The sequence below is a fragment of the Poromitra crassiceps genome (genome assembly GCF_964638095.1).
Source record: "Poromitra crassiceps genome assembly, chromosome: 8".
NCBI lineage: Eukaryota > Metazoa > Chordata > Actinopteri > Beryciformes > Melamphaidae > Poromitra > Poromitra crassiceps.
The window spans coordinates 31852680-31874255 of NC_139629.1; the positions used below are offsets into that span (position 1 = coordinate 31852680).

General features: G+C 44.8%; 1 protein-coding gene across 1 annotated transcript in view; it reads left to right on the forward strand.

The window, feature by feature from the left end:
- Window positions 1-21576, forward strand: part of taf1c (TATA-box binding protein associated factor, RNA polymerase I subunit C) — a 56940-nt gene that overhangs the window by 33696 nt on the left and 1668 nt on the right. Inside the window, exons 12-17 of the mRNA XM_083641166.1 lie at window positions 6455-6650; window positions 7012-7149; window positions 8150-8640; window positions 13608-13883; window positions 16302-16678; window positions 18124-19009. Of these exons, the coding sequence (XP_083497292.1) occupies window positions 6455-6650; window positions 7012-7149; window positions 8150-8640; window positions 13608-13883; window positions 16302-16678; window positions 18124-19009 (2364 nt within the window). The remainder of the gene's footprint in view (window positions 1-6454; window positions 6651-7011; window positions 7150-8149; window positions 8641-13607; window positions 13884-16301; window positions 16679-18123; window positions 19010-21576) is intronic.

Sequence of the window (21576 nt, forward strand, 5' to 3'; positions counted from 1 at the left end):
GTACTGTATGCTGCTGTCAGTTACTAATAATAACAACACACAGGTCTGCTGCAATGGAATGAATATATCAATTTATAAAACGGCTCTCTCAAATCAAGCAATCTGATTGGTTCACAGCCATTGTATAAATCCAATAACCCACTCCAATAACCCATGGCCGGTAGATACATGGGAAAAAACGTTGCGGACCGGTTGTCAATTTTAATGGTTTTAGTTAGACATATATTTTACTCACCAGGTGGTGACAAAGGGTAAATAACAGCCTTTTCATCTGTCAATAAAGACACTTTCACAATTATGCACAGTGATTTGATTTCAGCCTATATAATTTCTAAAAGTAGATATTAATAATGATCAAACATTTCCATTTATGTAGCCTACAGTATTTATGTTTTTGTTTCAACTACAAACATAAATAAACATCAACTTGAAACTATGTTTGAACTACCACACACAGCCTATAATATTATAGCCTATGTTTATTAAAAAATAATAATAATAAAAAATAAATGGAAATAAAAAAATCAATCTCTGGACATATGAATCGATATCAAAGGATTAAAATAAAAATCTATTCAAAATCGGAGAATCGATTTTTTTTTTACCCAGCCCTAGTCTTAATACATCCTGTACATCCTGTCAGTAGTCTTAATACATCCTGTACATCCTGTCAGTAGTCTTAATACATCCTGTACATCCTGTCAGTAGTCTTAATACATCCTGTACATCCTGTCAGTAGTCTTAATACATCATGAACATCCTGTCAGTAGTCTTAATACATACTGTACATCCTGTCAGTAGTCTTAATACATCCTGTCAGTAGTCTTAATACATCCTGTCAGTAGTCTTAATACATCCTGTCAGTAGTCTTAATACATCCTGTCAGTAGTCTTAATACATCCTGTACATCCTGTCAGTAGTCTTAATACATCCTGTACATCCTGTCAGTAGTCTTAATACATCCTGTACATCCTGTCAGTAGTCTTAATTAGGGGTGTCACGATACACTCAGTTCACGATACGATACGTATCACGATACTGGGTTTACGATAACGATACGATACGATACGATTTTAACAATATTTTTTTTAACTTGAATAATGACAATATATGACTGGAAAAGTAGTATTTTATTTGAAATGCACAAATACAAAACATGCTGTTGTGGGAAATTGTTATTACAATAACAACTAGAAAAAACATGAGATTGGAATTAAGGCTTATCTTGAAATAGAATGAGTTACACCATCACTTAGATTTACCGTACTTTGAACTAAAAGGTTTCTCAGCAGTATAAATTCTCATTATGCATCTTCAGTTTTTCTTCAAACTCAAACAACAAGACTTTTCTTAGTCTATTTTTTATGCATCTTCAATTTTTCCTGTCAAGTAAACAGTTTTGCCAGAAACTCAATTGAATGGTTTCTCTCCTGTATAACTTCTCATGTGTCTCTTCAGAGACTTGTTCAACTGAACTACTTTCCACACATTGAACTTCAACAAACAAAGACGTTTCTTTGTCTATTTTTGGAAAAAAAAAAAAAAAAAATCACGATATGAGATTTCATCTCAACGATACATATCGTGACGTTTTACTATCGCGAAATTTCGTGGGACGATATATTGTGACACCCCTAGTCTTAATACATCCTGTACATCCTGTCAGTAGTCTTAATACATCCTGTACATCCTGTCAGTAGTCTTAATACATCCTGTACATCCTGTCAGTAGTCTTAAAGTCGAAGTGAACCGGAGGCGAATGCAATAGCGCGAGCGTCGGAGACTCAAACAAATCTTGTCTGAGATGACATGGTTGAGAGGCGGACCATATATGGTGTCGATGATTTGATTTGACAATTCTGGTGACTGGCTTTGGCCTATCCTGGCGTGTTCCACCCCCAAATCAAGTGGGATTCAGCGTGTTATCGTGCTACGCGAGTGGGATCCGCAGAGTACCAGGCAGCCAGCTGCTTCATGCGGAACGAGCGGACATTCCGATGCATGGGTGCTGCCCGCCCGCCTGGAATCTCCGAGGGGCGACCCCTGACAACCAGGCTTTCAGTCGCGCGGCATTATCGCTATTGCGGTAAATACAATATTCCTGGAAAGCGAGTTTTAACGAGCCACTTACATTTCTTTGCATTCTTGACAGTACCGTTTTTGTTTTTTGTTGTTCATGTTTCATACAATTGGCCATGTTAGTAGTTAGTTTATGGTATAGGAATTCTGCCAGATGACAGGCACTAGGCGCCATTTTCTCCTTCATTTGGAAGAGAAAATTATCCTGAAATGAAGATTTGATTGACAGCTGCCATGTCGTGATATGATTGGTTGAAATGCGGTAGAAATTTGATAGTATTAGGTGACGTCAGTAAACTGTAGATTACTGTTATCAAGGAAATCTTGCACTGCATACCCAGGTATTTGAACTAAAAGAAAAGAAAAGTGATTTTAGGGTTCAGCTCGACTTTAATACATACTGTACATCCTGTCAGTAATCTTAACAGCTCAGTCAGTAAAACAGATTCCGGGAAGAATTCTTCAATGCATTGAATCAGAAAAGCACTCTGTCTCTCGCACAGGGCCCGAAATTAACTTTTTGACCCACCGGCCAGTGGCGGGTAGATGGAAAACATCTACCCGCCAAGCATATTTCTTACCGGCCAAAAAAAAAACACATTTTTGTGTCACATATATCCATATATATCCATTTTTTTCAGTACATTTCAAGTAGATAAGGTATTACGTTGAAGAATACACACTTAAATACGAGGCCAGAGTAAAATTTGAAGCAAATTATTTTAATATATTGATTGATGATTGATTACTCAATACATGTCAAGTCAATCTTGAGCTTAAATTGTTGTAAAAAAAAACAACGCAGCTAAAAGTAATAACTGCGACAGTCTCAGTGCACAGCGCACAACTTGGGCTACACACCTTTCTCTCCCACTCACACCTGGCACCTGCGTTAGCTCTCCTGCACTCGTTCTCCGCTCCGGCTTTATTGGTGGGTAAGCATTTTGATTCATCTCCTCATCATAGCTCGGCAACAAGCGCGAGCGATTGATTCATTGATTACCGTAATTTCCGCACTATAAGCCGCACCGGAGTATAAGCCGCAGCAGCAAAATTGCCTGTTTGTTACATATATAAGCCGCACCGGACTATAAGCCGCAGGTGTTTTAATGTTTTTTTTTATTTTTTTTATTTTTTTTATTGTGTTTTAATGTTTAATTACCATATGTAAGGGTTCATGCACAGAGGGGATTGTCGGGAAAGAGATGGCTGTTTGAGGAAGCTCCCATTTATTAACATTTCAACAAAACAACATAACACAACACCACCTTTGTTTTTTTTTACAGTGCACACAGTGTCCGCGGTGTGGTGAAAAGAGGGCAAGAGAGGAAATTAAAAGAGAAGTGGATTTATAGTTAGAAAGAGTGCTAAAGAAGAGAGATTTTTTTTTTTTTTTTTTCCTGAAAAAATCCATAGATAAGCCGCACCGTTATATAAGCCGCAGGGCCAAAAAACGGGGAAAAAGCTGCGGCTTATAGTCCGAAATTTACGGTAATTCGCCCGATGTAGGCTGGCAGAGGTTAAAAGACGCTTTTTACCTCCGCTAAAGTGACGACTGCATTCCATTCCACTCCAGTCATGTTTGGTAGCCTATATAAGGCAGAGCCAGAATGAAACAGCCTCACAAAGCACTCGTGCCAGCTGCGCACCAAAACACACATAACTATTATCTCCTCATATATACTGTATCATACGAGTGGTGTCGGCAACAAGTGCGAGCGATTGATTCATTGATTAATTCGCCCGATGTAGGCTGTCAATTTAGCAGAGGTTAAAAGATGCTTTTTACCTCCGCTAAATTGACGACTGCATTCCATTCCACTCCAGTCATGTTTGGTAGCCTATTAGCCAGCTGCGCACCAAAACACACATGATAACTATTATCTCCTCATATATACTGTATCATACGAGTAGTGTCGGCAACAAGTGCGAGCGATTGATTCATTGATTAATTCGCCCGATGTAGGCTGTCAATTTAGCAGAGGTTAAAAGATGCTTTTTACCTCCGCTAAATTGACGACTGCATTCCATTCCACTCCAGTCATGTTTGGTAGCCTATTAGCCAGCTGCGCACCAAAACACACATGATAACTATTATCTCCTCATATATACTGTATCATACGAGTAGTGTCGGCAACAAGTGCGAGCGATTGATTCATTGATTGATTGATTCGCCCGACGTTCGGCTGTCAATTTACCTCCGCTAAACTGAGACTGCATTTCATTCCAGAGTCTGGTAGCCTATACGCGAGAGCTAGAATGAAACAGCCTCAGGAAGCACTCATGTTATACTACTGCACTGAACTAACGTTAATTTCAGACTGCTTCCTTGTATATTGTGGCTGGGATCAGTGCTCCGCAGCGCACTCCCAGCGTTTAACAGTCGGAAAAAGACGTTTGGTGGACACAGGCGGCTACACACAGTTTTAATATTACATGACGACTATTTTGCGACCCGCCACGTGGCGGATAGACGCCAAACCTAACTCGCCAAAGCTGAAATATGCCCGCCATTGGCGGGTGGCGGGCTCTAATTTCGGGCCCTGCTCTCGCAGTACTCGGCTTACATCATGTCTCTCACAGTACTCTGCTTACATCATGTCTCTCACAATACTCGGCTTACATCATGTCCCTCTCAGTACTCTGCTTACATCATGTCTCTCACAGTACTCTGCTTACATCATGTCTCTCACAGTACTCTGCTTACATCATGTCTCTCACAGTACTCTGCTTACATCATGTCCCTCTCAGTACTCTGCTTACATCATGTCTCTCACAGTACTCGGCTTACATCATGTCTCTCACAGTACTCTGCTTACATCATGTCTCTCACAGTACTCGGCTTACATCATGTCTCTCACAGTACTCTGCTTACATCATGTCTCTCACAGTACTCTGCTTACATCATGTCTCTCACATTACTCAGCTTACATCATGTCTCTCACAGTACTCAGCTTACATCATGTCTCTCACAGTACTCGGCTTACATCATGTCTCTCACAGTACTCAGCTTACATCATGTCTCTCACAGTACTCGGCTTACATCATGTCTCTCACAGTACTCTGCTAACATCATGTCTCTCACAGTACTCGGCTTACATCATGTCTCTCGCAGTACTCGGCTTACATCATGTCTCTCGCAGTACTCTGCTTACATCATGTCCCTCTCAGTACTCGGCTTACATCATGTCTCTCACAGTACTCTGCTTACATCATGTCTCTCACAGTACTCGGCTTACATCATGTCTCTCACAGTACTCTGCTTACACCATGTCTCTCACAGTACTCAGCTTACATCATGTCTCTCACAGTACTCTGCTTACATCATGTCTCTCACAGTACTCGGCTTACATCATGTCTCTCACAGTACTCGGCTTACATCATGTCTCTCACAGTACTCTGCTTACATCATGTCTCTCACAGTACTCTGCTTACATCATGTCTCTCACAGTACTCGGCTTACATCATGTCTCTCACAGTACTCGGCTTACATCATGTCTCTCACAGTACTCTGCTTACATCATGTCTCTCACAGTACTCGGCTTACATCATGTCTCTCACAGTACTCTGCTTACATCATGTCTCTCACAGTACTCTGCTTACATCATGTCTCTCACAGTACTCAGCTTACATCATGTCTCTCACAGTACTCAGCTTACATCATGTCTCTCACAGTACTCGGCTTACATCATGTCTCTCACAGTACTCAGCTTACATCATGTCTCTCACAGTACTCGGCTTACATCATGTCTCTCACAGTACTCTGCTAACATCATGTCTCTCACAGTACTCGGCTTACATCATGTCTCTCGCAGTACTCGGCTTACATCATGTCTCTCGCAGTACTCTGCTTACATCATGTCCCTCTCAGTACTCGGCTTACATCATGTCTCTCACAGTACTCAGCTTACATCATGTCTCTCACAGTACTCAGCTTACATCATGTCTCTCACAGTACTCAGCTTACATCATGTCTCTCACAGTACTCTGCTTACATCATGTCTCTCACAGTACTCAGCTTACATCATGTCTCTCACAGTACTCAGCTTACATCATGTCTCTCACAGTACTCAGCTTACATCATGTCTCTCACAGTACTCTGCTTACATCATGTCTCTCACAGTACTCGGCTTACATCATGTCTCTCACAGTACTCTGCTTACATCATGTCTCTCACAGTACTCTGCTTACATCATGTCTCTCACAGTACTCAGCTTACATCATGTCTCTCACAGTACTCTGCTTACATCATGTCTCTCACAGTACTCTGCTTACATCATGTCTCTCACAGTACTCTGCTTACATCATGTCTCTCACAGTACTCGGCTTACATCATGTCTCTCACAGTACTCGGCTTACATCATGTCTCTCACAGTACTCGGCTTACATCGTGGACGAGCGCTTCCCCTGCATGCCCATGCTCAAGTGGGATCACATGATGAAGTTCCCGCCCATGTTTGCCCACGTCCTTCCTGGCCCCGCCTCCTCGTCTGTGGTGGGCGGGGCTAATACCACCAAGGTTCTGCTGGGCTCCCAGAGTTCTCAAGAGATCACCATGCTTCAGTATTCAGGTCAGTTAATGGAGGCGACTACAGCATTTTTGCTTAGAAAACTGCAAGGGAAAACTATAGCATATGATGTAATGCATGGATGATAACCTACATTTTGAAGAAGAATATAACATTACAAAATAAGAAATTGAGTGAAAGAGTTGAAATGAGTGCCTCCTGAGCAGATTTATTTTAACGTTTCATTTATTTTCATGATACTGATACTACTACTGTGTATGCATGTGTGTGTGTGTGTGCATGTGTGTGTGTGTGTGCGTGTGTGTGTGTGTGTGTGTGCGTGCGTGCTTGTGTGTGCGTGTGTGTGTGTGTGTGTGTGTGCATGCATGTGCGTGCGTGCGTGTGTGTGTGTGCGCGCATGCAGGTGGCAGACTGGAGGCCTGTGTGAGTGCTGGTGCTCCTCAGAGCCTGCTCAGACCCTCAGACAGTCTGCAGCTCCTCCCTGTGCAGATCCCTCACCGCCGGGACGTGGCTCACAGCAGACTGGCCCTGCCCGCAGCAGGTGAGACACCCTGAATAGTGTGCGTGTGTGTGCGTGTGCATGTGTGTGTGTGTGTGAGAAGGATTTCTGTGTGGTTTTGTGTCTGCCTTTGTATCTGCTTTTTTCACTCTCGCAGTGTGTTTGTGAGGGTTTCTGCACAGGGTTGCAAACCCTCTTAATACCACTTTCCAACCAATGACCAAGGTTGACCCGTGTTTAGGTCCACATGATTTCTGCAAAACGGAGAAAATTGACTCAATCATGGAATTTGGTAATAAAAATGGAATCAAGTGTAAAACAGGGAATATTGCCCAATTTTCCACAATTTGGCGGAAATTGATAAAAGTATGTCTAATTATCCAAATCAAAAGTAGGCATGATTATTGTAGTAACCTAACTGATCATTCCATCATTGTAAAAAGTAAAGAGGAATGATTTTGTTTTGGATTGGGGTGTTTGGAGAGGGGGGTCGGTCTTGTGTGGGACCCTTATGTCACCTCATGGAACTGATAGATACAGCCGTGCCCGTGACTGTTGAGAGAGCGAGCGAGAAGAGAAGAGACATGAAACTACAGAGCAGATGGTGAAACGTGCAAGTTGGCTCATAGCTTTTGTCATCACCACTTATTTTATTATAACGAGGCATCTCGTGCGCTCGATTCCGAGGCTCGCCCACGCAGCTAGCGAGCTGACCCTGCTGCGCGGCCTCGCCCGCCCTGCAGCTCGTCCGCTGTGCGGCCTCACTTTCTCTTATGACATCACTGATGACCACTGCGCGTGAGGAGGCATTTAAAAACAATGTGTTTTATTATAATAATCTTTTTTTTTAAGACTCCTGAAAAAGCGGGTAGTCTTATAATCAGGGTTGTCTTATATTCGGACCAATACGGGAAAATTATTTAAACGGCATGAATAGGAATAAATTCTGTACCAAGCTTTTTGATCCAGAAGCGGGGGATCACTATCACCGTCATCACTATGGGTGGGTTCCACTGAGTTAACCCTTTTTGTCTGTTGCCAGGTCTCACATGTATCCCCCAGAGAGTAGGAGGAGAGGAGTGTATGTGTGTGCTTCAGCTGACGGAGGCAGGAGACATCTTCTACCAGATCCTGCAGCATGAGCCGGCGCACGGGGACTCCACCCGCTCGACGGGGCGGGAGGAGCGCTTGATATCGGACACATCCAGACAGGAGGAGCGCTTGATATCGGACACGTCCAGACAGGAGGAGCGCTTGATATCGGACACGTCCAGACAGGAGGAGCGCTTGATATCGGACACGTCCAGACAGGAGGAGCGCTTGGTATCGGACACGTCCAGCGAGGAGGAGGACGTCATCGGGCCGACTCAGGGAGCGAGCTTGCAGATCTTCATACCTGAAACACAAGAGAGCGAGTGCGGGTCTCTGAGCGGTGGACAGACCTCCAGACGAAGCAGAAGAAACACGTATTCTTCCTCAGAGGACTCGGAGTCGGAAGGGAAGCGTCGCAGCGTCAAGCTTTTGGGACTGCAGGTTAGGGCTGTGTTTTGCAAGAATCTGGCGATATGATACGTATTACAATACATGGGTTACGATTCATTATATTGCAATACTGGAAGCAAGAAGATAATATATTGCTTTAAAAAAAAAAAAATTGGAGAACTGTCATAGTATAAAGAACACAGCACCATATAGTAAAGATATGGAGTGGCAGAGTCAAATGCCTTAAGATACAACATTGCTATCCAGCAGATGAATGAACCACTGCCACAAGTCTTTGCGTGTAAACTATTACCGTAATTACAAATATTTTTTGTTTTGTTTTTGAGAATCAATAACAATTAGAGCTGCCGAAAATAATCGATTCAGAGATGCATCGCGATGCTTAATAGGACGATTCTGAATCGATTAACAAATATCAAAAATCGATTATTTAAAAAAATATATATATATATATAATCAAATAAAATAGAATGTAAGTACATGCAGTTGTTTATTTTAATTATGGATCATAATACAATGCAATTCCAAATGCACTTTTATTTTAAATGTAGCCACACAGTGAGAAAAAAGAAAGTGAGAAAAAATAAATCATGTATTGCGGAAAAAGTGATGCATCGATTTAACTCATTCATGGCCAGTTTAGGACTGCCAATATTTAGCACAGGCCAAAGATTTTCATAATTGTTGGTCATCTTTCAAGACCCACACTAAATTATCTATTAGCACCAAAGTGATTTGCAATACCTCAAAATGAAGATGTACGTCTCTGGGTTCACCAGGGAAAAAAAAGTGAGCTTTTAGCATGTTCTGTACTCTACTTATAGCCATTTATATACACCCTGTTTTCACCCAAAAGGTCTCCCTGAGAAGATAAACAGGAGAAAAGGCAATTTTTGTAAAGGGCACAATCTCAGGCAGAACTCGCTCTCAATTCTTTTATTTTTAACTGTATTGACATCAGACATGTAAATATTATTCGTTATGACACAAATGACAAAAAAAAAAAAATATATATATATATATATATATATATATACACATGAAGTGCTTTTTTTTTTACATTCAACAATACAGTTTACTCAGTGTGAGTGAGTGTGCAGACAGACAGACAGACAGACAGACAGACAGACAGACACACCGACAGACAGACAGACAGACAGACAGACAGACAGACAGACACACCGACCGACAGACAGACAGACAGACAGACAGACACACACACACACACACACACACACACACGATCCCCCTTTTATCTTCGTTACGTTGTTTCCGGGTCTGAGTACTGCTGGCGTCTGCTGCTGTGACTGCCGCTTCTGCCTTGTTAGCTGTTCGTGTGTTTATTTTGTTTTGTTCTGGTCCACCCGTCCTCGTCCATGTCTCCCTGTCCTATCCTCCCTGCTATTTGATCGTTCCCGTTTTCCCCTCGGCTATTCAACACGTCCTCACCGCCCTCTGGATTACCCGTCAAACTGATCGATCATTTCCTCATTCCTCCGATGATCAAACACATCTCTGGATTACTTTCTCCCGTTTTCTCCCGGCTGGCACACAGGAAGGCGACCAGCTCGTGCAGCGCGCCGAGGGGCGTTTCAATGGCGTTTCTCCTCTCTGCACAAGGAAGCGTTTATCCGTTTTCTGTTTTTCCTCCTGCTCAATTTCAAAACAACAGCTGCGGTATGTGTTTGTTCACGTGTTGTCGGCTTGTCTTTTAGATGCCAGGGACCTGATACCATGTCACAGGCTGGGGAAGTGTTTGAACTACGCGCTGCACTAATAAAAACAAAAACACGTCAAACACATCTTTGGCGTGGAGGGCTATTTCTGATAACACGTCAAAGACGTCTTTGGCGGTGAATGAGTTAAGATGCATCGAGATGCATCGTATAATCGAATCAAATCGAATCGTAGACTTGTATAATCGAATCGTATCGAATCGTGAGATCAGTGAAGATGCACAGCTCTAATAACAAGATCACCAAATATGGCAACACTTTACAATAATGGTCATTAAATTGAAGCTCCCCGGAGTCCCCGCTGTCAGGTGAGAAGAAGCAGCTGGCAACTGCGCATGTGTCGGAGGAAGCATGGTGCTAGTCTACAGCTCTCCCCAGATTGGCAGAGGGTGGAGCAGCGACCGGGGCAGCAGGGGGGATAAATTGGCCAAGTACAATTGGGGAGAAAATGGGGGGTAAATCAGATTTTTTTTAAAGGGTCAGTGAATTATGGCTTATCCATCGATCCATCTTCAACCGCTTATCCAGGATCAGGTCGCAGAGGTAGCAGTTCCAGCTGGACACCCCAAACTTCTCTTTCCCAGGTCACATCAGCCAGCTCTGACTGGGCGATCCTGAGGTGTGCCCAGGCCAGCGTGGAGATATCATCTCTCCACCTAGCCCTCACTCTGCCCCGTGGTCTCCTCCCAGCTGGACGTGCCTGGAACACCTCCCTAGTGAGGGGACCAGGTGGCATCCTTACTAGATGCCCGAGCCACCTCAACTGGCTCCTTTCTATGCAAAAACTCCAAGTCCCTCACAGATGACTGAGCTTCTCACCTCGTCTCTAACGGAGATGCCAGCCACCCTCCTGAGAAAACCCGTTTCGGCCCTAGTATCCGTGATCTTGTTTGACCCATCCTTCATGACCAGAGGTGAGGGTAGGAACCAAGATCGACCGGTAGATCGAGAGCTTTGCCTTCTGGCTCAGCTCTTTCTTCGTCGCAATGGTGCCGCTCCCGCTGCTCCGATTCTCTGGCCCATCTCCCGCTCCATCGTCTCCTCACTCGAGAACAAGACCCCGAGATACTTGAACTCCTTCACTTGGGACTCATTCCCTACCTGGAGGAGACAATCCACTGGTTTCCTGCTGAGAACCACCATGGCCTCAGATTTAGAGCTGCTGATCCTCAGCCCAGCCGGTTAATAAAGGGTTAGTTCATGCCTAATAATGAACTAACCCTTTATTAACCGTTAACTAATGTGCCTAGTAATCTGACTAATGGTGTTCACGTTAACTAGGTATTAATGTATGCATTACTTAATAGTTTAGGGTTAGGTAATGGTTAGAGTTAATAAGCATTAACTAAGGGTTAGTTAAGCATTAACTAACTGTTAATTTAGTGACCCTTATTGTAAAGTATTACCCAAAATATAATATTGCGATACTCGCGTGTATCAGAATCAGAATCACTTTTTTTGCCACAGTAGCAAGATTGCATACGAGGAATTTGTCTTAGCGTCATTATGCGGCGTAGCAGTCATGTCAATATTCAGAGATCAAGAAATAAGATAACAACAAAAAGACAATGACAACATTGTAAGTGCAGTCCAATATACACACGAGTGGAGGAGTGTTCAGTAGGCATAAAATATGAATTTACAGTCAGTTAAATAGGCAGTGAATTTACATGAATTTATTGTTGAGTTAAATTGTTGATGGAATAACGACAACTGTTAACACGTTTAACGTCTTTAGTGAAACTTCAGGTTGACATAGCATACAACCACTGCGGCCTCCATCTTGACAACAACTAACTCACCGCTCTCCTGCACATGCGCAGTACACAGTGTCTTAAAGTCGAGCTGAACCCAAAAATTACTTTTCTTTTCTTTTAGTTCAAATATCTGGGTATGCAGTGCACCTATTTAATGATGTATGCAAAAAGAATCACAAAAATCTAATTCCTTTAGTTTTTCACACTTTTTCACATCAAAAGTTCATTTTTCAAGATTTCATTGATAACACTAATCTACAGTTTGCTGACATCACCTAGTACTATCAAATTTATACCCCATTTGAACCAATCATATCACGACATGCAGCTGTCAATCAAATCTTCATTTCAGGATAATTTTCTCTTCCAAATGAAGTAGAAAATGGCGCCTAGTGCCTCTCATCTGGCAGAATTCCTATCCCATAAACAAATTACTAACTTGGCCAATTGCATGAAACATGAACAAAAATCGAAAACTATAATCTCTAAGAATGCAAAGAAATGTAACTGGCTCGTTAAAACGCGCATTCCAGGAATATCGTATTTACAGAAATAGCGTAAAAGGCGTGCACTTGAGAGCGTGGTAGTCAGGGGTCTGCCCTCGGAGATTCCAGGCGGGCAGGCAGCACCTATGCATCGGATTGTCCGCTCGCTCCGCACGAAGCAGCTGGCTGCCTGGTACTCCGCGGATCCCACTCGCGTAGCACGACAACACGCTGAATCCCACTCGATTTGGGGGTGGAACACGCCATGATTGACCAATGCCAAAGCCAGTCGACAAGATTTGTCAAATCAAATCATCGACACGTATATGGTCCGCCTCTCATTTTGTTTTCAGTCTCCGACGCTCGTGCTATTGCATTCGCCTCCGGTTCACTTCGACTTTAAAGGAACATACACCATTCACCCAGTGAGTAAGATGTAGCACTTAACAAAATAGGCAGTGAATTTCGTCAAATAACGTTACAATAATGATTAATACCCCGTTAACGTTACTTGAGCTTACCTTTGATGAAATGTTGGCCGCAAAGAGCAAAGACGTGTGTACTTTGATGGTAGAAAAAAAGCTATTTGCATTTCCCCTGCCCAGCGACTGAACCACGTCGCACAAATCCACAACCTCCTCCTTTCTCCGACGGGATTCTGTGAAAGCACAAGCCAGGCGTGTCTCCTCGTCGGTTTAGTGCAACCGATAGCACAACAGGTAGGCTATCCGGCACTTTGGCTGAACAAACAGCGTGAGAAACTAGTCGACACGGCTGGCAAGTTTTTTTTTTGACCGCCAGGTGGGCGTTCCCGGCAGCACGTAACGCCCCTTGAAAGCTATGAATAGGCATCAAATGAAGTATGAGTTACAGTGTAGCGGTGCACAATGTAGTTAGCAAGAGTAAGCAAGTACTTTAAGTGACGCATGCCGTGAAGCCCGGTGGCAAAGTGACAGGGGGGGCTGGACTCATATCTGTGATTCGATTTTATTGATTTTTTTCTTACACCCCTACTTCAGGTTGTTGTCAACGACGAGCCAGAACTGGAGAGCAGTTTACTGGAGACGGAGGTGGGAGAGACCAACATGACGGGGGACACTGGCGGTCGTCAGCGCGTGGAGGAAAATGTTGATGGGTCGAGTCGCACCGACCGCTCCCAGAGACGAGAGAGTCCAGCCAAGCTGAGCGACGGAGCTCTCGCCGCGTGGAAACGTTGGCTCCAGAAACTGATGCAGAAGAGCCGCGACGACAAGCCCCGCCCCCGCTGCCTGCAGCACCCCACCGTCCCAACCAAGGTTATTATACTTTTGTGTTTTTCATTCGTTTTTATTTTTGCTGCCATTTTTTTTTTTTTTTTTTATCAATTTCAGTTTAGTTTTAATGCATTTTTAAAGCGGGCTTGCTAGTTTATTTGAGTTATTTTTAAGCAGTGCAGCCACTTCTATAAGTGACAATGTGTGTTTATGGGGTGTGTTTGTAGGGGAGATGTGTGCACCGAGAACGTCATTTGGCTTAGGCCCCGCCCCCAGCTCCATGGTCTGACTGCACAGACTTAGGCCTTGGCCACACTGATCCGTGGTGTCTGTCCGTGTGCGTTCATTTCTCTGTTCACTTCCATTCATTTTCAATGACAGCTGTCCGACTGTCCGTGGAGCACTCAGAAGCGTACGCATCCAGAAAATTTGCATACGTTTTGATGGACAGAAAGTTGAAGAGGGATGAACTTTTTCTGGATGGACGTATCGGATGGTCGGATAGTCACTGTCCGTTTAGCCAATCAGAGTCAAGGTCTCGAGAGGAGGCGTTCCGAGATTTGTTTCAACTTTTCAAAGAAGATGGCGGCCGAGGCAGTGAAGGAGGCTAGAATTAATGCTGTGTACACCATCCCGCTGTTGTACAATGTGATAGTCAGTGTCACCGTCTGATTTCACCATCTAATCTGGTCATTCGGTGGCATTTTATTGCCACATAAGTAACGTAGCGCACAGAGCTAACAGCTAGCTGACGCCAGCTTTCTTCTTCTCTCGGTTTATAGGCGGGTCGCTGACACCTTCAAGGTGCTTACCGCCACCTGCTGTACAAGTAGGTTACTTGTACATGCAACAGACATAAATCTATCCGTCTATCCGTTCTGTCCATTTTCTGACGGATCAGTGTGGCCAAGGCCTTAGTTTTAGTTGAGTGTTTATTAGTTTCAGTGTTAGTGTTAGTGTTAGTGTGTTAGTGTTAGTGTGTTAGTGTATTTAAAGTGATATACGTGTCTGTCCGTTACGGCTGAGATGTGAGCACGTGATTTGAGCAGTGAGCCTAAATGTAGCCTAGGCCCCTCCCCCCGGCTCTACAAGGAGGCAGAGTGGAGACAGAAAACACACACACATACACACAATGCCAATGAGAGGAGCGTGGGGCGGAAGGGTCCGACCTGTGCAAACCTGCACAGCTTACTTCAACACCTGGGTGTGATTTTTTTTTTTTTTTCCGGACAGATGAACAACCATCCTTAAAAGATGTGTATCAGTGTGTTTGTGTTATTAACACGTTGAGTGCCATAGCCGAGATATCTCGTCTTACATAATCCAACGGTTAAGTGCCATAGACGAGCTATCTCGTCTTACATAAACATTTTTTTTTTTTGACGGTGGGACATCAATCAACCCCTTTTACGTCTTCTATATCACTATCGGAGGAAGAGAATGTGTATAATCTATTTTACCGACCACTAAGTGGCGACAGTTCTCTCCAGACAGAGACAGAGAGAAAGCCACAGCCACGGGACCCGTGGACCAAAAGCAGCCGCCTCCCGCGGAAATGGCTTGGCGATTTTACAGTCAGAAACGAACAAGCCTCATTCTCATACTGTAGGCGGGGACGCTTCGCGCTGCTGCGGTGGGGGGTTCCAGAAATGGACTGGGTGAGCAGCATAAAGCCTAGAGTCGCACGGGGCTTCATCGGGGCTATCAAACCCAAGAGACAGTGAGACCTATCCACACTCGCTGCCAGGGAGAGAGGCTGCTCTAACTCGCTGCTCAAACTTCCAGCAGCAGAGCACTCCGCAGCACAGACGGAGGGAGGAGTTTGGAGACACACACACACTCAGAGAGAGAGAGAGAGAGAGAGAGAGAGAGAGAGAGAGAGAGAGAGAGAGAGCGCGCACAGAGTGGGAGACAAGGGCACCCATAATCACAGGCACGTGAGGTGGTTCTAAAAATCCATTTATCTCCAAACTCTCTGAAAATCTCTGAAACCATGCTGTACTCAACGGCTAATATCTACATAACTACTAACTCTGCAAACTAACTCTTTTAGACAGAGAAAGCACACATTCTATTAGTTATTTTTAGATGATTGGTGTTCACGAATTCTTAACAGAAAATAATCCTCGGCTCTTGTAAAATGAGCCAGAATCCTCAACAAAAAAACCTGGCACAACTTACCTACAGGATTGAAAAAATGGCTGGCACTCAATGTGTTAACCAGGATCCACCCAAAATACTGTAGGCTTATGTGAAATCAATTGACGATGACGAAAACTAAAGACATTCTCTATCATTTTTGTTTATTTTCGTTGTTTTTGTAAACGCACAATAAAATTGCAGTTAGTTTTTTTTGTAAAGCCTCGTTTCAGTTAACACAACACAACAAAAACATTTTCACACCTACTTTCGTAATTTGGTCAGTTTTCAATGAATGATGACAACCTTTGTTCCAAACAGATCCTGGATGTGTCTGACAGCGGAGGGCAGCGGGACCCGGGGGAGGAGGAGCGTGTGCGGGGCGTGAGGCAGGCTGTGAGGGACCCGGGGGAGGAGGAGCGCGTGCGGGGCGTGAGGCAGGCTGTGAGGGAGTGCGCGGCCCGCGGCTCTCCGCTGGTCCACCACACCACCCCCCTTCCCCCGCTGGAGACGCTGCCTCTGCCCCAGCCTGTGGAGCCCTCGGCCTGGTCCGACCCGCTCAGCCGGCGCCTGGTCGCGGGCTGGCACAGCGACCAAGCCTGGAGGAGCTGGTGGGAGGAGCATCTGGGCCTCAACCGCCATCAGAAGGTGGAGGCGCTGAGGAGCAAGAGGAGGCGGCAGAAGGAGGAAGCCAAGAGGTCCGTCTAGGGCCGGGCAATATGGAGATATTATATCAAGATCGTGATTTGAGACTAGATATCATCTTAGATTTTGGATATCCTGATATCCTGATAATTATCGGCATAATTGTTGTCTTAAAGGAACACTCTGCCCATTTTCAACCAGCTTTGTATCATTAGAACATCAGTAGTATATCAGAAAACTGTAAACTGTTTTGAGGTCTGTCATGTAGTTTGACAGTTATTGAGTGTTAAAGTGTGGACCAGTGACATCACTGGTCCACACTAACTCAAATTAATAACTCATTAACTCAAATCAACTCTCAATAACTGTCAAACTAGATGAATGACTTCAAAACCGTCATCTAGTTTGACAGTTATTGAGAGTTGATTTGAGTTAATGAGTTATTCGTTTGAGTTAGTGTGGACCAGTGATGTCACTGGTCCACACTTTAACACTCAATAACTGTCAAATTAAATGACAGACTTCAAAAGAGTTTACAGTTTTCTGATATACTACTGATGTTCTAATGATACAAAGCTGGTTGAAAATGGGCGGAGTGTTCCTTTAAAGGCTGCATTAGAAAAAAGTAATGTAATTTTCTGAACTTACCAGACTGTTCTAGCTGTTCTATTATTTGCCTTTACGCACTTACTTATCAATACGTTGTGAAAGCACCAATACTCAGGGAAGGAAACCCTCTCGTTATGCCTCCGCCGGCGATAGCCAGGCTGGAGGCATAATGGATCCGGGTTGTCCGTACGTACGTCCGATGTTTGTTAACGTGATATCTGAGGAACAACTTGACGGAATTTCATCAAATTTGCCTCAAACATCGACTTAGACTCAAGGATGATCTGATTAGATTTTGGTGGTCAAAGGTCAAGGTCACTGTGACCTCTCGAACGCCATTTTCAAGCTTGTTAATGCGATATCTCAGGAATGCCTTGACGGAGTGTCATCAAATTTGCCTCAAACATCGACTTGGACTCAAGGATAAACTGATTAGATTTTGATGGTTAAAGGTCAAAGTTCAAGGTCATTGTGACCTCACACACCCAATTTCCAAGCTCTGTAACGCAACATCTCAGGAGCAACTTGACGGAATTTCTTCCAATTTGCCTCAAATGGCGATTTGGACTCAATAATGAACTAATGGCGGAGGCATAAATCCGCGGTGCGGTCGTTCTAGTTGCATTTTATTTTTGATCAGTCTTGCTTTAATAAAAGTACGTATGACATCTCACATGTGGCTTCGACTCACAACGTAACATTTGGCCCACTTCATAGAAAATATAGATATTTATCATGTATTGCCATTCAGCCTAAAAATGCAGATATTATTTTTGGTCCATAGCCCTAGATGTACTGTTCTGTACCTTGCAAAATAGTCTTTAACCAACACATGTGATATTTTATTATATTATATTACATATATTTTTGCCGTATCGCCCACCTCTAGGTCTGGCCGCCGCCTGGAGCTCTCCGGCAGCTTCTGCTCCTCCGTCAGCTACCAGTCAGACTTGGACCACTTCTCCGACTCCGCAGGGTGGTCCTCCGCCACCAGCCAGGGGGCGTGGTCGGACACCGAAGGCTCCTTGTCCCGGTTGGACGTCTGGTCTGAGCCCGGGACACCGAGAGCCACAACACCCGTGCCCCTGACGCCCCGTGCCATGACTCCCGTGCCCCTGATGCCTTGTGCCACAACACCCGTGCCCCTGATGCCTTGTGCCACAACACCCGTGCCCCTGATGCCTTGTGCCACAACTCCCGTGCCCCTGATGCCTTGTGCCACAACTCCCGTGCCCCTGATGCCTTGTGCCACAACACCCGTGCCCCTGATGCCTTGTGCCACAACACCCGTGCCCCTGATGCCTTGTGCCACAACACCCGTGCCCCTGATGCCTTTTGCCACGACGCCTGTGTCCCTGACACCCCGCACCATGACGCCCGTGTCCCTGACAACCCGCACCATGACGCCCGTGTCCCTGACACCACGCACCAAGACACTCGTGTCCCTGACAACCCGCACCATGACGCCCGTGTCCCTGACACCACGCACCAAGACACTCGTGTCCCTGACAACCCGCACCATGACGCCCGTGTCCCTGACAACCCGCCCCAAGACACTCGTGTCCCGGACACCCCGCACCAAGACACTCGTGCCCCCGACACCGCCCACTACGCCTCAGCAGCAGCAGGACCAGCCCGGTCAGAAGCTGCAGTCTCCTCCTGGCAGCTCGCTCTCCCAGACGCCACTGCCCGGCTCCACCCCGGCAGCATTTTTGACGCCGCGGACGGCCAAGCGCCAATCACAGGATTACCTCAGTTCTCTGTTTGCGTCTCAGGTACGCTACGCAGTCTGTTCTGTTCTGTTCTTTTCTGTTCTGTTCTGTTCTGTTCTGTTGTTTTGGGTTTGGTTGAGATGTTTTTATAAGAGAAGAGTAGAGACTAGGACTAAAGACAGACAGTTGACTGTGTCACAGTAAGTCAGTGTTGTGGAGTAGAGACTAGGACTAAAGACAGACAGTTGACTGTGTCACAGTAAGTCAGTGTGGTGGAGTAGAGACTAGGACTAAAGACAGACAGTTGACTGTGTCACAGTAAGTCAGTGTTGTGGAGTAGAGACTAGGACTAAAGACAGACAGTTGACTGTGTCACAGTAACTAAGTGTTGTGGAGTAGAGACTAGGGCTAAAGACAGAGAGTAGACTGTGTCACAGTAAGTCAGTGTTGTGGAGTAGAGACTAGGGCTAAAGACAGACAGTTGACTGTGTCACAGTAAGTCAGTGTTGTGGAGTAGAGACTAGGACTAAAGACAGACAGTTGACTGTGTCACAGTAAGTCAGTGTTGTGGAGTAGAGACTAGGGCTAAAGACAGACAGTTGACTGTGTCACAGTAAGTCAGTGTTGTGGAGTAGAGACTAGGGCTAAAGACAGACAGTTGACTGTGTCACAGTAAGTCAGTGTTGTGGAGTAGAGACTAGGGCTAAAGACAGACAGTTGACTGTGTCACAGTAAGTCAGTGTTGTGGAGTAGAGACTAGGGCTAAAGACAGACAGTTGACTGTGTCACAGTAAGTCAGTGTTGTGGAGTAGAGACTAGGGCTAAAGACAGACAGTTGACTGTGTCACAGTAAGTCAGTGTTGTGGAGTAGAGACTAGGACTAAAGACAGACAGTTGACTGTGTCACAGTAAGTCAGTGTTGTGGAGTAGAGACTAGAGCTAAAGACAGACAGTTGACTGTGTCACAGTAAGTCAGTGTTGTGGAGTAGAGACTAGGGCTAAAGACAGACAGTTGACTGTGTCACAGTAAGTCAGTGTTGTGGAGTAGAGACTAGGGCTAAAGACAGACAGTTGACTGTGTCACAGTAAGTCAGTGTTGTGGAGTAGAGACTAGGGCTAAAGACAGACAGTTGACTGTGTCACAGTAAGTCAGTGTTGTGGAGTAGAGACTAGGGCTAAAGACAGACAGTTGACTGTGTCACAGTAAGTCAGTGTGGTGGAGTAGAGACTAGGACTAAAGACAGACAGTTGACTGTGTCACAGTAAGTCAGTGTTGTGGAGTAGAGACTAGAGCTAAAGACAGACAGTTGACTGTGTCACAGTAAGTCAGTGTTGTGGAGTAGAGACTAGGGCTAAAGACAGACAGTTGACTGTGTCACAGTAAGTCAGTGTTGTGGAGTAGAGACTAGGGCTAAAGACAGACAGTTGACTGTGTCACAGTAAGTCAGTGTTGTGGAGTAGAGACTAGGGCTAAAGACAGACAGTTGACTGTGTCACAGTAAGTCAGTGTGGTGGAGTAGAGACTAGGGCTAAAGACAGACAGTTGACTGTGTCACAGTAAGTCAGTGTGGTGGAGTAGAGACTAGGGCTAAAGACAGACAGTTGACTGTGTCACAGTAAGTCAGTGTGGTGGAGTAGAGACTAGGGCTAAAGACAGACAGTTGACTGTGTCACAGTATGACTGTGTCACAGTAAGTCAGTGTTGTGGAGTAGAGACTAGGGCTAAAGACAGACAGTTGACTGTGTCACAGTAAGTCAGTGTTGTGGAGTAGAGACTAGGGCTAAAGACAGACAGTTGACTGTGTCACAGTAAGTCAGTGTGGTGGAGTAGAGACTAGGGCTAAAGACAGACAGTTGACTGTGTCACAGTATGACTGTGTCACAGTAAGTCAGTGTTGTGGAGTAGAGACTAGGGCTAAAGACAGACAGTTGACTGTGTCACAGTAAGTCAGTGTTGTGGAGTAGAGACTAGGGCTAAAGACAGACAGTTGACTGTGTCACAGTAAGTCAGTGTTGTGGAGTAGAGACTAGGGCTAAAGACAGACAGTTGACTGTGTCACAGTAAGTCAGTGTTGTGGAGTAGAGACTAGGGCTAAAGACAGACAGTTGACTGTGTCACAGTATGACTGTGTCACAGTAAGTCAGTGTTGTGGAGTAGAGACTAGGGCTAAAGACAGACAGTTGACTGTGTCACAGTAAGTCAGTGTTGTGGAGTAGAGACTAGGGCTAAAGACAGACAGTTGACTGTGTCACAGTAAGTCAGTGTTGTGGAGTAGAGACTAGGGCTAAAGACAGACAGTTGACTGTGTCACAGTAAGTCAGTGTTGTGGAGTAGAGACTAGGGCTAAAGACAGACGGTTGACTGTGTCACAGTAAGTCAGTGTTGTGGAGTAGAGACTAGGGCTAAAGACAGACAGTTGACTGTGTCACAGTATGACTGTGTCACAGTATGACTGTGTCACAGTAAGTCAGTGTTGTGGAGTAGAGACTAGGGCTAAAGACAGACAGTTGACTGTGTCACAGTAAGTCAGTGTTGTGGAGTAGAGACTAGGGCTAAAGACAGACAGTTGATATACAGTATATTGAGATGAAACAATATACGACACTCAGTCGACAAAAGTATTATTTTG